Genomic DNA, 20,246 nt, shown 5'->3' with positions numbered 1-20,246 from the left:
ATCTTGTATATATATGGCTTCAAAGAAAGGGGTTGCACAAATTCATGGGAAAAAACCTGCTGATAGCTGCTAAAGATAAAATACCCCATTCGCATCACAAATCACTAGAGGCTGACAAAGTGGATGGATTTTTGGGTCTCATACAATACACATGTTTCAGTGCAATAGAGGTAGATACCCTGTCTGACTACTAGGGTACAGGCTGTTTAATTCTGTCTCAGCCAGTGCTAATTCCTTCCATGAATTAGAAGAGCTTCACTAAGAAAGAGAAGAATCTTTACACAGGTAGTGTAATGTCTAGTGCAATGTCTGCAAAGTATGGCATATGAACCATCTCCAGGTAGCATATGGCAAAGCTTCCAAGTAGAACTTAAGCTCCCTCCCAGTCTCTATGTTCAAATAGTGAGAGTCCCCAAAAGCTAGCCTCAAATAGAGCCTACCTGCAGGCACTGACAGGAGCTTGGCATGCCTCACCGAGAGCTGGCTGGATGCAGGTCTTCATCAGCACCTGCCCACAATTCTCTATCTGCCACACTGGACTCTGTGGGGGCCCAGGGTTTGAGTTTCCCCTTAGCATCAAGCATGCCAAGACATCTGAATACCAGTTTTCTGCTTCCTAGGAGTGCATCCTGGGCATCAAGCTGTGAGATATTTAGGGGGTGTCTTTCCTTCTTTCCTGTTTTCCTGTTCTTTCCACTTCCCACTTTCCCCTTTCCCTCTTTTTTTTTTTTTTTTTTTTTTTAAATTGGAAAGACTGTAGTTTATGTGATTTATTTATTTAAAAGGAAACTTGAATCTCAACTGTAGAGAAATACCCAGAGAGAAATACTATTTCCTGTCCAGGTCTATAGCTACAATAGCTACAAAATTATAGAGCAGCATAGAATAATTACCATCTATCAGCTTCCAGCCTAGACAATCCATTTTTTATTTCTTTAAACTAAAACATAAATTATCAACAGCATTTTTTGCATAGGCTGTATAAAAGTCTTGTTATTCAGTCCAAACTCATATGATTTCCTGACTGGTGCACTGAAAATAAGCTGAAAGGCAGCAAGACTACAGAAAGCCTTTCAAAAGTGTTCACATTGAATAAAGGCAACCCTAAAAAACCCATTGGGAAGGCCTTTTCTTTATCAACGGATGGCAGAGCCCTGTGTGTTTCTGACAGAACTCAGCTACTCTATCAATCAAAGCGACTGAAATCCACTGCAGAGCCAATTCGGTAACTCTGATGGCTGGAGTAATTTAGCATGAACATAATTGCTTTTACTTAGGATTTTAATTAGCACCCATTTGACAAAGGTCACTCTAGCTGGGCCAGGGATAATGATCAGGAATTGTGAGAGCCCTACCTTCTGGGCCATGGCTCCCTGTGTGTTGAGGAGAGAGTTGCATTCCCCTTCATGGTATTCTTCTTTACATTCACGGCAGAACACAAACTGGGAAACAAACCAAAGCACACCAGTCATAAAAACATGCTAGGGATAAAGACAGCAGGTTACAATCATGAAGAGTCATATAGCAGATGATCCCTTGTCCTTCTCATCCCATTAAATTCCCATAATCCTACTAATTTTGCATCTTATTATACACTCTGATCATTAACACAACAATTTTGCTGTTATTATCATACATTTCATTGGTGAAGTAACATAAATGCCATTATTAAAACTGAGATTTTGCTATATGGTTCATTTAGGGACATAAAGTCATAGTAGGTACTTATGGCTGTGTTTCTGCTGCAGTGAAATCTGTTTATACAAGAAGGTTGATGGCTGAAACAAGCAGTTCTGCTTTATAGGGTTTGCTAACAGAAATAGTCTATTCATTGTTCTGAATAAAATGCATTCTCCATGGAAAACTATTGCTGACTTTACTAGGGGGTGACCATCTTATAAAGGCCATATGAAATGCCATTTTCTAGGAAATTATGTCCTTGCCATAGACTTTTATAGAATGGTTAAAAAAATGTATAGAAAGGACACAATGATAGGTTACTTAACATGGGGTTTACCTCTAGGCCCTTATTGTATTTCTGGCAATGTTTCTGGTTTCATCTTTCTTAAATAACATCGTTCTTTACCTAAGGCTTTATTGAAAAGTAATGTCTTTTGCAGATGGGTGAAACAATTGTCCCTACTTCAGTCTGAGCTGCCTCTGCCACCTACAGTGGTTCATATTTATCAAGTGTAATGCCTTTTCTTTAAACTCTAAAATGAAGATATCTGTCTTGACATGTGTCAAAATCTTCAACCCATCAATGCTACATTAAATTCTGTGTCCTTGCAGGTAAGGGGAAAAGTCAATAATATAAAATGGGTCTCTCTTATGCTGTTTTAAAGATGTGCTGTCTTGATGCAACTCCAAACTCTGAAAGATTTCTCAGCAGTAAGACATTCTGACTGGCATTATAAGCAAGACTGATAAAACAGCCTTGATTTTTACATACAGAGCTACATTCACATGTACTGAATAAAGGATATCAGGAGGACATGACACTAGAACATTTATCTACCACAAATTCCAGCTTTTGCAATTTCATTTTGAACTCTTTCAAGCTGTATTTTCACTTTCCTAAGAAGCACTGAAAATCATATTTCATTGTCATGCTAAAGAAACTGCACTTTATAAAAAGAAGTATTGTTCAAGTCCAAAAGGATTGATCCTACTATTCAGAAAGTCAGAGAAATTTGCAGCGGAGGAGTGCAGTGAGTGTTGTAACTTCCACAGATATCAAACCTAATCATCTGTTTACTTTTTTGTCACTTCTCTCCACTATTCTGCCAATGATCTAAAATGTTTTGTTTCACTTCAGCCGACACTGATTTGTTAATTCACTTGTGGTTAGCCAACAGCTTCACAATGGAGGCACTTTTTTGCAATATATGTTGTATGAGAGGCTGCGTTACTGTAATAGAGCATCATTTAAATACAACGATGATTTGCAGTGCGTTAGTGGTCAAAAGATTCAGGCATGTTAAACACTGCGCAAATGCATATAGAGAGGTACTCTGCCTGGACACCTAAGATCTTAAAGACTTGTTATTCCTTAACATTTAATGTTATGCCCAGGTTTATCTGTATTTCCTACCATGTATCCTATTCTCTTTTTCCTTTGTGACTTTTCCTCCTTACGAACACATCTGACTGACAACATTTGTTTGATAGGGTTTTGTATACATTTGTATTATCACTGCGTTTATCACACAATGCCTCAGCTTGCTTTCCTCACTCCAATCTCTCTCACAAGTGCAATTTTAAACCCTTCATAAACATCGAAAACGGGGAAATAATGAAGAAAGAAAAAACCAAAACCCAGGGCATATATTTTGCAAAGACATTCTAGCTGCTTCACAATTTAGTTTGAGGCATTGCTGTTTATTATAATAATGCAATTAATAAATTCATGCAGTACTATTTAAGATGTGAAATGCACTTTCTTATTAGAGAGTCCACATTTTATACTTACCTTTGAAATAAATTATCCTCAGGACCAATGTTACCAATTTTTTCCCCACAGGCTTGCTGGAAATATGCATGATTGTATAACTGGGCCTTTCACTAACAATTCTATATCCTGCAAGTAAGTCTATGAGTGAGCCTGCCACATCCTTGTAATGAAACAAAGCCTGAATTTTTTGTAAGACAGGATACTCTTTTCACATCTTATTAGATAATGGATGAGATGTAAAATCAGTTCTGTGGCAAAAGAACACCCCGGAGGCTGATCGGTTTGTCAGAATAAATAGGCATCTCCCAACAGAAATGCATTAAGCACACCCTTTTTATGGCAAAGCATGCATCATAAAGAAAAGGCATGTCACTTAAAACAAAGAGCAGTTTGTGATAGTTTTATTTGTTTTTTACATTCAGACATGAAAAATATAATACATTTTCAGTAACAAAATACAGCAACTGCAAAAATGCTGTCAGTTAGCTTGTATTTTGTGGCTTCATTAATATTAATACTGTTATTTTGCCCTTGGAAAGGAAAGGATTTGAGTTGTTCAGTCAGGATTTAATACTTTTGCATAAATTTAATATTAATAAGTGTTAAAGTTACTATAAGTAGCATAATTACTAATAATAGTCACACTTTCTTTTCCTTCTTGTGCCAAAAAAAGACTGGCAGATTGCTGTGATAATATAAACAGCACATAAACTTTCTATGTCTTTGTGTATTTAGCACTTACTGTTGTTACCCTTGAAAGATTCTTCACTTGGAAAACAACCAACACAAAGAATAAATCCCAAAGGTTCAAACCTACCCTCTAGGTTTATGCATTAAAAAGAGGATTAGCAGGGAAATCCCCAAAGCACTTAAGGGATTTAGGCACTGGAAATTAATATAACCTGTGTGTGGGCTATTACAGGCTTTTGAATATCTGTAAAAATGTATGAGATAGACCCAAGCAGAAATCCTAAATCCAAGTGACCTCACAATAGGAGGTATTAAAAACCTCAACAGGGATTTAGATCCTGTTTTAAAAATCCTCCTATCATTACGATTATTCAAACAAAAGGTAAAATCAGACCAAACTCTGGTCAGTTCTATGGAATTCAAGCCCCATAGATGACATCTGTAGTGCTGTTGAATAAAAACTAGGGTGGTAAAACCAAGCTGCAGTCTCAGTTATTCCTGACTGGCCAATTTATAGTGTTTTAAGTTTGAAAGTGGGAGCAGAATGTAGCTCTTTTTTTTTTTTTTTTTTTTTTCTTTTTTTTTTTGGATGAAAGAAAAATGAGTTTTTCACTTCCATGCTATACCGGTCGGTTTTTTGGAAATAACATTTTGCCATTTCCTTTTTCACAACATTTCAAAGAACTGCTTTCCCTTGGATTAAGCACCACAGCTCTCATTCTCTCCCTTGCCTACTGCAAATGCCTTTTCTTTGATCTCTGATAATATCTCCCTATAGTGCTTATAAAATATTACTGTTAAAATTATCTTTCTTCCAACTTCAAAAAAATACTCCCATTCCTTACAAAAAGCTTCAAGTTTGAGCTCCCTACTGTTATTTTAAAGTTACTTCTCAACTGAGATATTCCTTTTCTTTTTCAACCTTACCTCCTCCCATGTGTCTATACAGCAGAATGCAGGCAAGGTTGCAGAAAGGTAGTCATAGACACTGTTTAATCGGCAGCACTGTAGGTTCACTGCTAGGGACTTCTGTATAAGCCCAAGTACATACCCAGATTTCTTACTAGCCTTCTGCAATCCCTGTCGAAATGTGAATTGTCATGTCTCACTACCATAGTTATCATTATTAGTTGCACTGAAGACAGCCTATGGTTTGGCCAAAGTGTGTCTTCCAAAACAAATATTCACATTTAGATTAAAGGTATCAGGTGAGGAAAGATGCACTCATACCTCTGGTACAGTACTTTAATGGCCCTTCAAAATCACTTTTAAAAATTTTATCTGATGTCTACTTTGACCCTTTCTAGTTTCAGCTTCCAGTCACTGCTTTCTGCTTTCCATTTCTCTGCTAAAATACGGAGTCTTTCAGTATCCCATACTTTCTTCCTGTGAAGGTACTTATGTACTGTAATCAAGATATCTCTGAATCTTGTTTAACCTAAACAGAGAAACTCTTAAATTTCTCACTGGTTAAGCCATTCCTCCTCCCTTGCTCCTCCAGGCCCAAATCATATTCATGGCACTTTTCTGGGGATTGTCTTGTTTTCTGTCATTAATTATATTTGACTAATCTTTGTATTATTTCTGTGCTGAATCAGCGAAGTTTTTTATTTACTTCTGAATCACTGTTGAGCATTGAATTTGACAGGTTTGCTGACAGTCCCTGTTAAATGCTGCTAGCAATACCCTGCTATGCATTGATTCTTCACAGAAAACACTACTTTCTGTGATCTGCCAGTTCTTAATACTCATGGCCAAAGCACAGTGAGGCATCCATACTGCATCATTTGACAGTGATCAGACAATGCTACTGCTCAAACCATAACCACATCAGTTGGAGCCCACCCCCCTAAAGCCTTCTATTGATATATTATGGTGATTTGCTTAGCAGAATATTCTATAGTTTGAAGTCTTACAAAAAATGAAATTGATTTTGTGCAATCAATTTTTCTTATCAGACCTGCAATCTCATTATAGAATAAAATCAGTTTCTTTTGTTATGACCTGTTGTCACTGAGAATATATTGACTAGCAATCTTATAAAAATTGCTTTGTCTTCTCTGTTCTTCCACCTTTTTTGATCATCCCTCATTCAGTGGTGGCTGTCTGGACCCTTCACTACTGATGGGAATCATGAAAATTAAAGCTACTGAATGCAGGCAGGATCAACATCTCCATCAGTACTGGAGCAAAACTAGTATGCAAGAAATGCAAAGGTTCCTCAAAATCATAACTATATGAACAAATAAAACCAACACAGATCTCCTCGCCTTTAATTTAAAATGTAGAACTTACAAGTTTTATCTTCCTTCTCAGGAAAACAAGTACTTCAAGAAATCAACCTTCAACGCATTTACTCTCTTTTCTAAAATCAAGTTCAAAACCAAACCAAAAGGGTACTACATTATAATTCATGCTAAGGCTGAAACAAACCACAGCTGACAAGTGTTAATTCTATTCTTTATTGAGCTGCCAGAAAATGTACATTAAGTGCTCTTATAAAGTAAAAGGCTATAGTATATTCTAAAGAGAATCTCAGGGAAACCATGTATAATGTAAGATACATATGTAACTAAATAAACTTACTTTTATGTCTTCAAAACCAGTTTGGTTATATATTATACATCAAAGCAAAATAAGTAGCATTCTAAGATACTTGCACAACTTTGATCACCACAGCATCAGAACATCTTGGAACTGTAAGAAAATCTCTTTCATTGTACTCCAGTGAAGCACCAGAATACTACTATTACTGTTTTAGTGACTGAAGACTAATTTGTAGAAAATCTTGGCCACAAATCTCTAAAATTTGAGGATCTTAATTCAGTTGATATGGCTATCCAAGCACCACTGAGGATCTACACCAAAAATAGTTGTCCAAGATCACAAAGCCACACATAAAGGAGATTTCCAGTTTTTAGACATTGGACTCCCCATTAGTCATCTCAGATCATTCCTCTAAAGAAAGGTCAAAATTTGCCTAATAGAGAAAATCAGTAAAGTATTTCCATGTGGTTTTTTTTTTTTTTTGTAAATGAAAATATAATGGAGGAATGTAAATAAGTAGTCACCAATAACACAGAATCTCCTATGAGTTGTAACCATCAAACGTTTATATGGTATATTGCAAATGTATAGCTGCTCGGTTTTTATCAGACTAGCAGGACTTTTTCAACCAGATTTTTTTTTTTTATCTGAAGAGTCTTTTATTAAATAGTAACAGAAACAAAACACTGGATAGGTAAAAAATTAATTATCTTCACTGGACAACACGATCATCCAGTCAAAAAAACCCCCTTGAAAATGTAAAATATTATAAGGCATCAAGTTTCGATTCTAAATGAGCTTTTGTAGTCAAACTATAGGCTGCTGATTGGAGCAAAGATTTATATTGAAAAGATAAGCATGCCTTACAGGAAATCAAGGCAGTCAGGAAGTGACGTATACAATGACCCAAAGTCATCTCTCTAAACTGTTTCCATTTAGAAAAATACAGCTTCCAAATACGCTTTCCAAAGTACAAATTATATGTTATAGTGAATGATAAGTACCTACAGAATTTTTTATTTTTCTTTTAGAAAAGCCCCCAGACCCCACATTTCACAGGAAAAGATTTTACCATATAGTCTGGTTTTTTGATTAAGAGAGCAGTTGGATTCTTGGCTAGATTTCAGACATTCATAAACACAGACTAAGCATTTTTTACTTTGAAGCTATGAACTTTGTTACTTATTTCCATCCAAAGTCAATGAAAACCAACCCTCTCTGCCTCCCCGAAGGTCACAGTTCTCGTTGTGCTACTGCTGTGAAGCTCACATCTTGGGTATTGGGTTGACTTTGCCTCTGGCACTTTGTCATATCCAGCACCAAGTGCGAGACCATCATCCACACCCCCTGTCTTTTAGTATTTCTTGTCCTTACAGCTAGAAATATTAAAAGCAGAATATTTACCACCTGCGGTTGATATGTTTACTTAGGATTTGTGGCTTTGCCAATTGCCACTTACAGAAAAACGTGCAAATGCTACAATGAAGATAAATGCCAGAGTAGAAAAAGCATCCATTTTTAACGACACTAGTACTTGCAGAGCAATTTTGGTCTTTTTTCTTATAATAAAGTACACACATTTACTATGCATATTTCAGCTAAAATCAAACTTTTGTGAGAAGCATGACAATCTGTCAAAACATGGTGTCAAAAATATAGCTGCACTCTGTGTGCAGCTTTTGAAATCTAAGGGCAATTTGCCATCAATACTATAAAGAGGCAATTTTCTATAAACATTAAAAGCTTTAAGTGTAGGACTGCATCAAGATTTCAATGTTTTCTTTTGGAATCTGAAAGTGAAAGTCTCCTTCCTGACTTTTGGAAAACAACCCATGGGCTCATTCCCTAAGATCTAGATAATGGCATTTACATCTGAAGCCTCTTCTGTGAATGCTGGCCATTTTGTGTCTGCAGCCAAATATACTGTCCTGAGCTTGCCTTATATCAGGTGGCATTAATCTAAAAGATGAATTTGTAAAACACACAGCATAAGATCAGAGAACCTGTCCCAGACCTCCCCAAATCTCATGTACTGATTTTATGTGGATTGGCAATCCAGCCAGCCAGCCAGCTTTCCAGCCTCCTTCTGAATTGCCTTGTAGTCCAAGTGCTGCAAGGGATAGAACAGAAGAAAGAAGCAGAGTGGGACCCAGGTACTTCTCTCAGATGAAATGACTTCAGGCCTCTGTGAGGGAAAAGATAATGCTCTTTAGAGATTCCTCTACCCAATACTCATGTGTAGGGATTCCTCTACACATAAGGGTATTGCACAATCTTGTTCTCAGCATGTTGGCTGGGATGTAAGACTTATTAGCCCATTCCAGAAAATAAGAAGGAAAAACCTATAAAGCATAGTTAATAACAACATTATTCATACTGAAAAGTATGAAAACCTTATGTTATTGGTATGTATACATAAGAGAGTCATGTCTTGTTATCACTGAAGAAATCTACCTGATAGCTGACTACCCAAGCAAACAAGAGTTCAAACACTGCAAAATTTTAAAAGCAAACCATGGTTTTGGTTGTCAAAACAGGCATAAATGGCCCTGGCAGAGTTGCACGGCTTTAACTAGAAGCAGAACAATATTGTGCCCTGAAGCATTAGGAAGGGATGTCCGGATTGATGCCAACCAAGCTACTTCTGGAAAAGGAAGCCAAACAAGCTTAAACAAATTAGGCAGCTGCCTACAGCAGCAGGCTGCTAAACCCTGCAAGACATTCATGTCCCTCTTCCTTACCTCACCTATGCCAGAGTTGCGGACAGCAAGCAGAGAGAGCAAGGCTTCTAGCTTGTCATGCTACAGGGACTATGACAAGACCTTAGATGTTAAACATTGCTACTTTGAGGAGCTCTCCCTAACCCCAGGAACAGCTGCTGCCACAGACTCTGACCCCTCCTTCAGGACCAGCTGTCACAGTCACTCATCTTCCTCTGCTCTTAATTCCTTCGTACCCACTTCTCCTCTCTACCTTCTACACAACAGTAGCCTAGACCCTTTCCCTTCTTCAAGTGGCAAAACTGCGTTTTACTTGCAGCTTCCACTGCTGTGAAGCTTTCAGGTAGCCCTGCTGTAAGTCTTACAGCCATATCAAAAATCTGTAGCTAATGCAGCTGTAGTGTTTTTGGGACCTGGGCTACTGTCTCTGCATGGCACTGTATTATGCTGAGTAGATGTTTCAGCACCACTTGGAGCTAGCTTGGGGATGCAGAACTACAGAAATTCCTTACTTCGTTTTGCAGTACAGACATGACAAAGAAATTTAATTAAGTATTAGGCTCTTGTTGGCACCACTGGAGAGAAAAAACCAATTGTGTATTGACTTAAATCTGTTCCCATTTAAGTAACTTTAGTAAGTGGTACAGACACTTTATCACATCTATCTAGTGTATAATGTTTACCAATTTCATGCCTGGATGAATAATAAAATGCAAAGTGGATGCAGGTTAATGTAAGATTTCTACAAATAATTTCCATAATAAATTATAAAGTATTTATATGAGGAAACATTGGGAAAAAAACCAATACCATTGCCACCTTATAATTTAATCAAATGTCTTAGAAACCAGATGCAAAGGATAAGAAGACTAGTAATTTATGAATATGAGGAACAATTTTAAAGCAGTCAAAGATGTAAAATGTAACTAAACCATGATTTTTAAAAGACTTTTTGTAATCTAGTGCCTGTAATTCTCTGTTCTGAGAATGCAGCATTCCACTTACAACTGATAAAAACGAAAAAAAAAAAGAAAAAGAGAAACTAACTCTAAATATGTAATATATAGGCATGAAATAAAACATAAACTATGTGTCCTTCCTGCTTATGGTGGTAGAAATCCAGTGGAACAATACCGTACTTACTCCAGAGCAGAAAAATTCAGAGTATGAGTTACTCTGTAAAGAAAATAAAGCTAGAGTGTACATTGTCACCACTAAAATAGATATTAAGAGGCAATAAAGTTTACATGGAAGAAAACATTATTTTTGAGGAGCTAGGATGCAAAGAGGGAACGTGATAGTTGAGATGCTTTTAGAAAGTGTGAGACAAAGCATTTTATAACAATTAAAACAAAGTACATCTTGAAAATATTTTTCCTGCATAATTTTACAATATTGATGTCAAAAGTTGAGGTTTTTTTGCAACAAAGTGGTTGAAAGCTACAGTAAAATACCAGTTCTCACAGGCTTGAGAAAGACATTTGGTTGCTGAATGCATATATCAGTTCACAAGGAACGTCATGAGGAATGAATTTTGCTGCCTGTGGCTTTCACTCCTGCTCTAGCAGCTTTGCAGTTCAATTAATATGCCCTTAAACAGTACAACAAACTTATTTCCATATGATAATACTGCTGCTATGCATGCATGCCCTGGGCATTTGAGCATCTAGCTGCACATTTATAAGTGGAAACAGACCTGGAAATATGATGGGTTCATTAACATGGTTCTTGAAATGAACTACTGAACATGCAACCTGGGAAGCTGATGAGAGCTAAGCAAGTACACAGTGCTTAATTCACAATGAATTGCAATAGAAATCAGGACAGTCCCTTCATTGAATGCTTTTTAAAATATCCCTAACAGAACCAAGGCAGGTCACGTACAGACTTTTATTCTGTGCCATTCGGACTGTGTTCCTGTAACCATGTGTGAGATGCACATACTTTGTTCATCTTCTCGTTGCTTGAATTTATGTACATTAAAAAAAAGCTCCCCCAGCAATATTGAAAACTTCCCGAAGATGGCAGCAGTGACACAAGAATCGACACAAGCTGGCTTTGCTAACCTTTTGCAATTGAAAAAGATTCTAAAAAAAACATAGTTAACAGCTAAGATCCAGTCCAGGGTTACTAACAGCTGATACATGCAAAACCAGTCCTGACAAGGCAGTCACATAAAGAAGAAATGGTATTCAGATGCACTGAAACACATAAAAAGGAGCAAGGGGCACTCCTTGTTTCAAGGACATTGCATCTTACTTCTCTTGGATCTAGTAACAGCTGAAGCACTGTAAAAAGACTATCTTTCTAAATATGACCATTGAGCAAATAACATAGCATAAATAATGTATCTTGGATAAATACAGTGCTGTTTTAAGTGTTTCATTGGGTTCATGTTATCCCCTATTTGTAGCACTTGCTTTTCAGAACTGTAAACACACATCTAGTTTATGTGCTAGGGAGAGCACAAAATAATGAACAGATTTCTGTAAGTCTCTCTGTTCTCAGGAAATGCCTAGCTTCTGCACAAGGGTCCAGTGAGCGTGCCTTTCCTCTTAGTGACTCAATTAAGCAAGGCATTAGGATATTTCTCTGAGATAAATTGTTTTTTGGAGAGGTTGTTTTGGTTGGTTTGTGGTTTTGTTTTTTTTTTTTTTTGAGGGGGGAGGGGAAAGAATGATCTTAAGCCTTTATTCTGCTTCCAATTGATGTTTGTCTTACAAAGAAGTAAATCCTTTAAAATTAGGGCATAACTAATCTACAGTCATCAAATCCAACTCATACTCCTTCCAAAGACCAGCACCGTTCAGTTCAATGGCTGCTTGGTTAAAATTCCGAGTGTGAATAGTACCTTACTGGAAATAACAAATCAAACCTAAACAACACCCCCCTGCATTAGGATGATTCTAATTAGAGGTGTTTCTAAGCCTGAGTATTGACACTGAACAACACTGAGAAACTTTGGACAAATTTCAAAAACAGATGAAAACTTGGTGTTAAGCATCAGTCTAAAATTAGATATAGCCAGACCTTGGAATTAAATCAAAACTCTGAAGGAGTAGATCTGCAATTCCAAGTAATCTGGAAGGGGAATAAACTAAAATAAAAATTATTTAGAAGTGAGAAATTGCAATAATCTTTAAAACCTTCATATTTGGTTCTGAGTCATCATTTTTGCAAAACGTTCTACAAACACTGCTGGAGAAAGCATTGGAATAACACTGAAAATACCACGCTTTATCATACAAGGAAAAAAAAGCAGATGCTTTCTGAAAAACACACGTCTGATCAAAAATCCAAGACTAGTTGTGTGGTTTCAAGTAATTTTCTTTTGAAACAAGATTTTTTTTAAATTTACAGGGTTTGGGCTAATTGTATTCACAGTGTTTATACCAAGTCAATAATATGACTTCCTGTCTGACCTTTCAAACTAATTCTTTTTTGGTTTGTTGATCCTAGTCATTTTCTGTAAAGTAATTATAAAAACTACCAAAAAATGATCCCTGAAATCTAACTCAGAATATTACCTGGTTTACAGGAAATGCAAACAATTTGGCACTTGTCTCAGCACCTTTTTATGAACCACACATTTTATCAAAAGAAACTATTTTCGGATTCTGAATATGTATATATGTGTATAAAATCAACAAATATTGTCCTGTCACTGTGACAGGTAGCAAGATCCCTGTCTACAAAAAATACGTTCCATAAATATTTCATGTTTATCAAGATAATTTTACAACTCAGCATTTTTCTTACTTTCCTTTGGATTTCTGACAGATATACAAATCATTCAACATGCACTACATTTCTCTAGTTGCCTGGGAGACAACATAGCAGGGCATAAGCAATCTTGAAGTTTTCTGGAGTGCATTGATGACAATTCCTTGTCACAAGTGATGGAGGAGCCAACAAGGGGATGTGGTCTGCTGTATCTCATACTTCCATCAAGGAAGAACTGGTTGCATATGTGAAGACTGGAGGCAGCCTAGGTTGCAGCAACCCTGAATTGATGGAGTTTGAGATCTTGAGAGGAGGGCACAAGGCAAAAATAAGGACCATAAATCTGGACTTCAGGAGAACATACTTTGGCCTGTTCAGGGCCAAAGAATACCATGGTAGCCTGCCCTGGAAAAAACGAGGGTCCGGGACAGTGGCTGATGTTCAAGGATCACCTCCTCTAGCTCAACAATCATCCACCCTGGTCATCAGGAAGTCAATTAAAAGTAGCAGGAGACCTGCATGATGAGTAAGAAGCTCCTAACTAAATTCAGATATAAAAATGAAGCATGCAAGAGGTAGGAGCAAGGATCCAGGAAGACCATAGAGACACTATTCAAATATGTACGGATGGGTTAGGAAAACCAAAACCCACCTGGACTTAAATCTGGTAAGTAACACAAAAGGCATCACGGACTTCTGCAAGAACATCAGCAACAAAAGAAAGACCAAGGAAAGTATGGGTTTTCTGATGAATGGGGCAGGGGATCTGGTGACAAAGTACATGGAAAAGGGCAAGGAAATCAATGCCTTCTTCACTTCAGTTTTTACTAGCAATACTTCTCTTCAGGAATCCCAGATTCCTGGCACCAAAGGGGATGTCTAGATTAAGAAAGACTTGGCCTTGCTGAAGAAGGATCAAGTTAGGGAATATTTAAACAAACTGGACATACCAAGTCTATAGGCCCTGGTGGGATCACCAATGAGTGCCAAGGGAACTGGTCAGCATCATTACAAGGAGATTTTTGATTACTTTTGAGTGGTCCTAGCAACTATGGGATGACTGAAAAAAACCCCAATGTTACTTCTGTCTTCAAGAGAGAAATAAAGATGATCCAGAGAACTACAGGCTAGTCAGCCTCAGCTGGGTCATGTGGGAAGCTGATGGAGCAATTAATCCTGGAAACCATTTCCAGGCATATTAAAAGCATGAAGGTGATTGGGAGTAGTCAGCACAGATATATGAATGCAAAATCCTCCTGGGCTCCTGCCTCCCACTACTCTTCCAATGCATTCCATCTAAATTCACTTTTTCTTTCCATTTGTCTAGCTACATTTACATCTTGACCCTCCTCATTGCATTTCTGAAACAAAATTCAAGCTACTCACTATCTTTCTTTTTTAATTTTTTCCCCATGCCTTTAAAAACCTTTTGTCTTAAAAAAAAGTGGTTGAAAATTCTCTTCTTTTTTTGCTCCCTCTCTCTCAATACCTTCATTTTCTTTTTCTTCATACCTGGAAGCATTACCCTTCTCACATTGCCCCTGAAGATAGGAAAACAACATAATAACAATATAATTACTGTTAGAACTTAATAAAAGCAATAATATCATTATAACAATGCTAACAATATCGCTATACCAACCACTAAGAACAATACTACTGCCAAACACACGGTGTATCATCTCTTCCTCTTATCCCTGTCCCTGCTCTCAAAAGACTTGGAAGCAGTCACATCTGGAAGCCTTCCAGCTATGAAGCCACGTGACTTTGGTTTATTCTTGGGACAGGAACAAAAAGGTATGTGTTTGGAGACATTCACCTTTTCTGTCTCCTGAGGTATATCCTTAAGGCATTCTATGCAAATGAGTCAATGGTAATTAGAGTAGCATGAGATAAATTCTGTATTCAGGACCCGAACAGAAAGCAGATAATTAATCAAGGGGGAAAAAAAAAAGGAAGAAACTTTGCTTTTCTCTATATATTATTCAGAGGTAACTGAGTTTGCGGAAATTATTAATGTGTGTCTAATCCCCAGTACCTGAGCATATATGTCTGTGGTTCTATTCTGTTGCTAATCACAGTATTTTGGCTTTTTGGGGGGCTTTCTTTCTGCATAAATCAAAGGAGAAAGAAACATACTAATGGGTCACTGATAAATAGAAATGTATCATTTTCCTTGAAATAATTATAATATGGTGGGAAAATGTATTTTTTTATATTTTCCCCTCAAAATTCAAATTCCTTTGCTATTAGGAATTTAATGCAAAGAAAAAAGAAAATAGACACTGTTACTGTATGACCCCATTGTATTTTTGTTTTTTGGCTTCAAAGAGATCCTGACAGATCACACAGAAAACAAAGAAAGGTTACTTTTGCAAATCATCTTAAAAACACTCAACAATAATGGCCCCAAACCACTACAGCTCTCAGTTGTCTTATTGCAGTATTTGGGGGCTATTACTGTAGCTTTTTGATAAATAAGCATCATTAGCAAACCTTGTTTGGAGTCTTACGATGTCTTACCTTTATGTAGTATGTTTACTTCAACTGTGTGCCACAACTGAGTGCGAACAGCACTTTCTAATGCAATCTCATTTTTGGATACATAGGAGGTTGGAATTTTTCTATAAGCAGCAAAACAAAAAGAGAAGCATGCCTACTTGCACTGAAGTGGCAAAATCAGGTTTTTCATATAGAGATGGACTTTAATTGGCCCCTGTAAGTTGTGATATGTGTTATTTTCCCACTGGAGAATCAAGTGTGCAACACTTTTTTCAGCTGCTTTACGAGAAAATTGTAGTTCATGAAAACCTGGTAGGTATTAATGGGAAAAGGATGCAATTTGACTTGCAATTCAAGTTATTTTGGTTTTCCATTAATAGAAAGTGTTATGTTTTCCACATAAAATGGTCCAAAGCTATAAAATTCAAGGTTTGTATCAACATTTTATTTGATCTCATGGTCAGGGGAACAAGTTGGAAATTAATCCCATACTTCGGTCCAGCTCATTCTATACAGCCTCTGCTCCTGTACTCTAGCCCTTGTGGAATCCATGTCCACTTCCGGGAGTTTGTTAGATGCTCATCATTTGTTAAGATAAGATTCAAAATTCAGAATTAACAACTATTTGCTCTAGCTTGTCCACCATCCTGGATGCTTGAACTAACTATCTAGCTGTCTGCTCAGTGAACACATACACACACACGCACATAAAAGCAGAATTACATGGCAGCACCTTTTCTTGATGAGTCACAGACAAGCTTCCAAAGGGAAACAACTTTAAAAGATGCAAACCCATGATTTTCTGTATTTATAATTCATATATACCACCAAAACTATTAATATGACAATAGATTAAAAAGAAAAAAAAGGAATTGCCCTTGAAGTCAAGGAATAATATACAAATTTGCTATTTTTTGAAAAGCCTTCCTTTAAATAAGAGGAATTTCTGTGATTTTTGGCAGATGCCACTGCCACTGTGGGATCCAATTACATGTTTTTGTCTTGCATAATGACTGCTACGGATATATACACATGGCATTACACAAGGAATTAAGATGTATAATTGCATAATGACTGCTAAGAATGCACACACATGGCATTACACAATGAATTAAGATGTATAATTCCTAATGAGAGTGATGTCTACTGCCTGAGAGTAGCAGGCTAGACATTAAGTCTCCGTTAAGAATAAGCATAATTTAAAACATTTAAATAGTCTCACTCAAATCAATCTCAAGTGGATACTTAAGTAAAATTTTTCATTCGGTCTTTACTCCTAGTCCACAGCAAATTTATTTCATTCATATTTTCTATGAGTTTGTATTAGAAACATATAAAGCCAAGCAACTAAAACACGTGATTAGTTATATGGAGCTTCCCAATATATCATTCTTTTTACACCTGATAATTGACAAGTCAACCTACAGCAAGTCTTTGTAAATCTTGTTTTATTAATGCCTTCTCTACTGAATTTCTTTCTTAAACAAGAAAATAATTTGACATATTGGCAGTGTTCTTGTTGTTTCTATTGGACCATCTCAGCCCACTAGCAGCACTCAAAATGTGTCCACACTTCTACAGATTTTCAAAGGAAACTAGTGTTATGCCTATCCCTCTCTTGACTTTGGTCGAAGTGCCTTCCCATCACACACATCTGATATACAACGGATGCGCATCTTAGCACTGAACTATAGACAATGGAAGAGCTATAAACACATAAAAGTAGCACTTCTGTTAAGACCCTGACAGTATACTTGTTCATCAGCCACAGAAACTGGAAGGCTTAAAAAGACATATGGTACTCTGAGATAAAACGTGCCTTGTGGGTGTTATGAGGTATAGGGCCGAGGCAAATGCTTCTAGTGACCTGCCAGTGTTATCTTACAGCAACATACACACCTTGGAATATTCTATGAAATTATAAAATAGCCCCAAACTCACAGAAAATATTTTTAAATTTAACAAGTAAACAAAAGAAACGAGGTGCATAATAATTAAATGGTTGTTAAAGAGTAAATAGCTTATGAAATGTTTCACTTCTAGACTGCTGAGGAGAACAATAGGCAAGGACACAGGTGAGTGAAATAAAATGTCATGTACATTCTTCATGCTATTCAAGCATAGCAATTTCTTCAAAAGGTTCTTCATTAAAACAAAAATTAAACAATGGAAGAGATAGTTTGGAAGGATTTTTTTTCTTTTTTTTTAACAAACCTTACTATTTCTCAAGACACACTTCTATTTATAATTCTGATAGGACTTGAAATGCCATGGTTATTCTACTGTATCATACCACAGCCCTGTATAGATGCAAATTTTGCAGCCTGCAATTTAATTCATATAGATCTATCTGTAACTAGAATAATCCAATGTTTCCAATTAAACAAAATTTAGTGGGTTCATGTTTCCTAGAAAATATGGAATCTTTTTCTAAAGGAGTCTTACAAACTAGTAATCATCACTATTCATTTATCAAGCAACAGTAAGTAATGTATCAACATGCTTGGAAATCTTTCCCCTGCAATGTGTTTAGCAAGAATCAGGAACTACTCTTGATTTACAGTGTTTAGTTTTTTGCAGTTATGGAAAAAAGATAAAAAGAAAAAGAAGCCTGTTCAGTTATATGGGATTAAATACTAAGAGATATTAAACCAACAAATTCCAGTTCTCTCTTGAAGAAATCTTTCAAGAATGCTGTTAACAAAATTTCTTAATGATATTCTTTGAAAACAGAAAATACTTCCTAATTTTGTTAAATAATCAGTTACAGATAAGATAGATGGGAAGCTTGTCTAGACCATCACAACAAACAGCTAATACCTGTCCTCTTTGTCCTGTGAATACATATTGGTTTTGGCTGGTGTAACTATCCAAATATTGATTGTAAATCAACTTTTAAAAATATCTCCCCAGCTGACTTGTCTTAATGTCCTCTTGAAGCAGTGGGTTCCACACTACTGAAGTGCTTCATATTCAAGAGTAAGTTTCTCTTGTGGTTTTTTTTTTTTTTCTGTGAGTAATGGTCATATAAAATCCATATGCAAGACTAAAATACAGCTTTGATACAAAAGCAGATGAATGAAAAAATACCTCAACATTTAAACAGAATAACATCAAGACTGCACATGATAAGAATTTCTTAAAATATTCTATCTGTAGAGATACTTTATAAATCCACACCTGATATTTCTGCATTTATTTCATATTATATAATTTACATCATAGTATATATGCTGAGAGGTACTATCTTGTTCAAGGGCAAAATCTCTGGAGACAGTTAATATCTTTTGCTGGAACACTTAGTACAGCTAGAATATTGAGCAAGGCTGTGAGATATATACTATCTTCTTCAGTTTTATCCAAACCCAAAAACTCCTCCCTTTTCAGAGCTCCGCAGAATGAAAGAAATTAAGAAAGCTTTTCTATGAGCTTTAGCAATCGAGACAGTTTTGCAGACATTTGTATAATGAGTTTGAGAAATATGGATTTTCTGATGTTTGATCAGGCTTGAGCTCATAATGCAGCTCAGGATATTTGAAAAGTCTCTCTTTCTCTTTCTCTTCTATCCCACTACCTATTAATGAAATTTATGGAAATATATCTGATAACATGAGGTTAAAATTGGCCCCACAGGTTACCAAGTTACTACAGGGGTGTGAAAGATCAGCAAAGACACAGCAACAGTGATGTTGCATGAGACTTATTTCCATACAAAACAGGATAAAAAAAAGTGAGCTCATCTCACACTCTGATAGGCAAAGTCTGCTGATAAAGAGGGAACAGGAACATGGAGCAGATACATAGTGATGAACACAGGGTAAGAACTTACAAAGTAGAGAACAGAGTGACATGTCCCATTGTTAAATCTACTCCTTTTTGTGCTCTCTATATCATTTTCTTTTGTGATCCTGTAAGTCTCTATCCTTTTTTCTGCTGTGTGTTCTGAAAGGCAGAGAGATACCTTTTAAAGGCCCTCAATAGGTTTCCCGTAACCTATTTTATGTGATCATTAGCCTTCATTATGTTTCCATCACCTGATTTTCACATTACTTAGCTTCATTTTTTGCTCTCTGTGACTGTGAAAAAAGAAATGCACCTAGATCCAGGTTAGCTTTTTGTATGCTGAACCCAAACATTTTCAATAGGTTACTATAAAAGTGTTCTTTTCTTTCCTTTTTTTTTTTTTTTTGTTCCTCTGTGGAAAGAAAACTTCATATTATCCAGCATTTCAGTGTTTAACTATTTAAAACTTGTCATCATTTTGGTTGTTCTGCTTTGTTCCTTTGTTTCAAGAGCAATTACACCCTGAGGCACAGGACACAATAGGAGTTATAGCATTTTTGATGCAATGTAAGCGGTGTCTTATGTAACAAGACCATCCCCTTCTAGGCTTTGCTTCACTTTGTTTACCCCAGCAATACAATCCAGCATCTGATTTGCTTTCAGCACTGCAGCTGTGTTTTAGTCCAAAGGCTTTAGGGACTTTTCTATAAACAACTCCCAAATCTCTCTCCCATCAAATAATCCCCATTCTGTTCTGGGAAGGATTTTTTTTTTTATGTGAGTGCTGATTAACAAGGTAGCCAAGTAGAAGTTGCTTCCTTTCAACC

General features: G+C 36.5%; 1 protein-coding gene across 2 annotated transcripts in view; it reads right to left on the bottom strand.

The window, feature by feature from the left end:
- The window catches only part of PRKN (parkin RBR E3 ubiquitin protein ligase), a 713,780-nt gene that overhangs the window by 15,456 nt on the left and 678,078 nt on the right, over positions 1 to 20,246 (bottom strand). Inside the window, exon 10 of one of the 2 annotated variants that reach the window (XM_032681398.1) lies at positions 1,356 to 1,442. The exons of the other annotated variant lie outside the window; for it this stretch is intronic. Within the exon in view, the coding sequence (XP_032537289.1) occupies positions 1,356 to 1,442 (87 nt within the window). The remainder of the gene's footprint in view (positions 1 to 1,355; positions 1,443 to 20,246) is intronic. 2 annotated transcript variants of the gene reach the window in all.

Source organism: Chiroxiphia lanceolata, chromosome 3 (genome assembly GCF_009829145.1).
Source record: "Chiroxiphia lanceolata isolate bChiLan1 chromosome 3, bChiLan1.pri, whole genome shotgun sequence".
NCBI classification, from domain to species: Eukaryota; Metazoa; Chordata; class Aves; order Passeriformes; family Pipridae; genus Chiroxiphia; species Chiroxiphia lanceolata.
The sequence above is the reverse complement of the archived record's forward strand: the minus strand, read 5'-3'. Positions and strand labels throughout refer to the sequence as shown.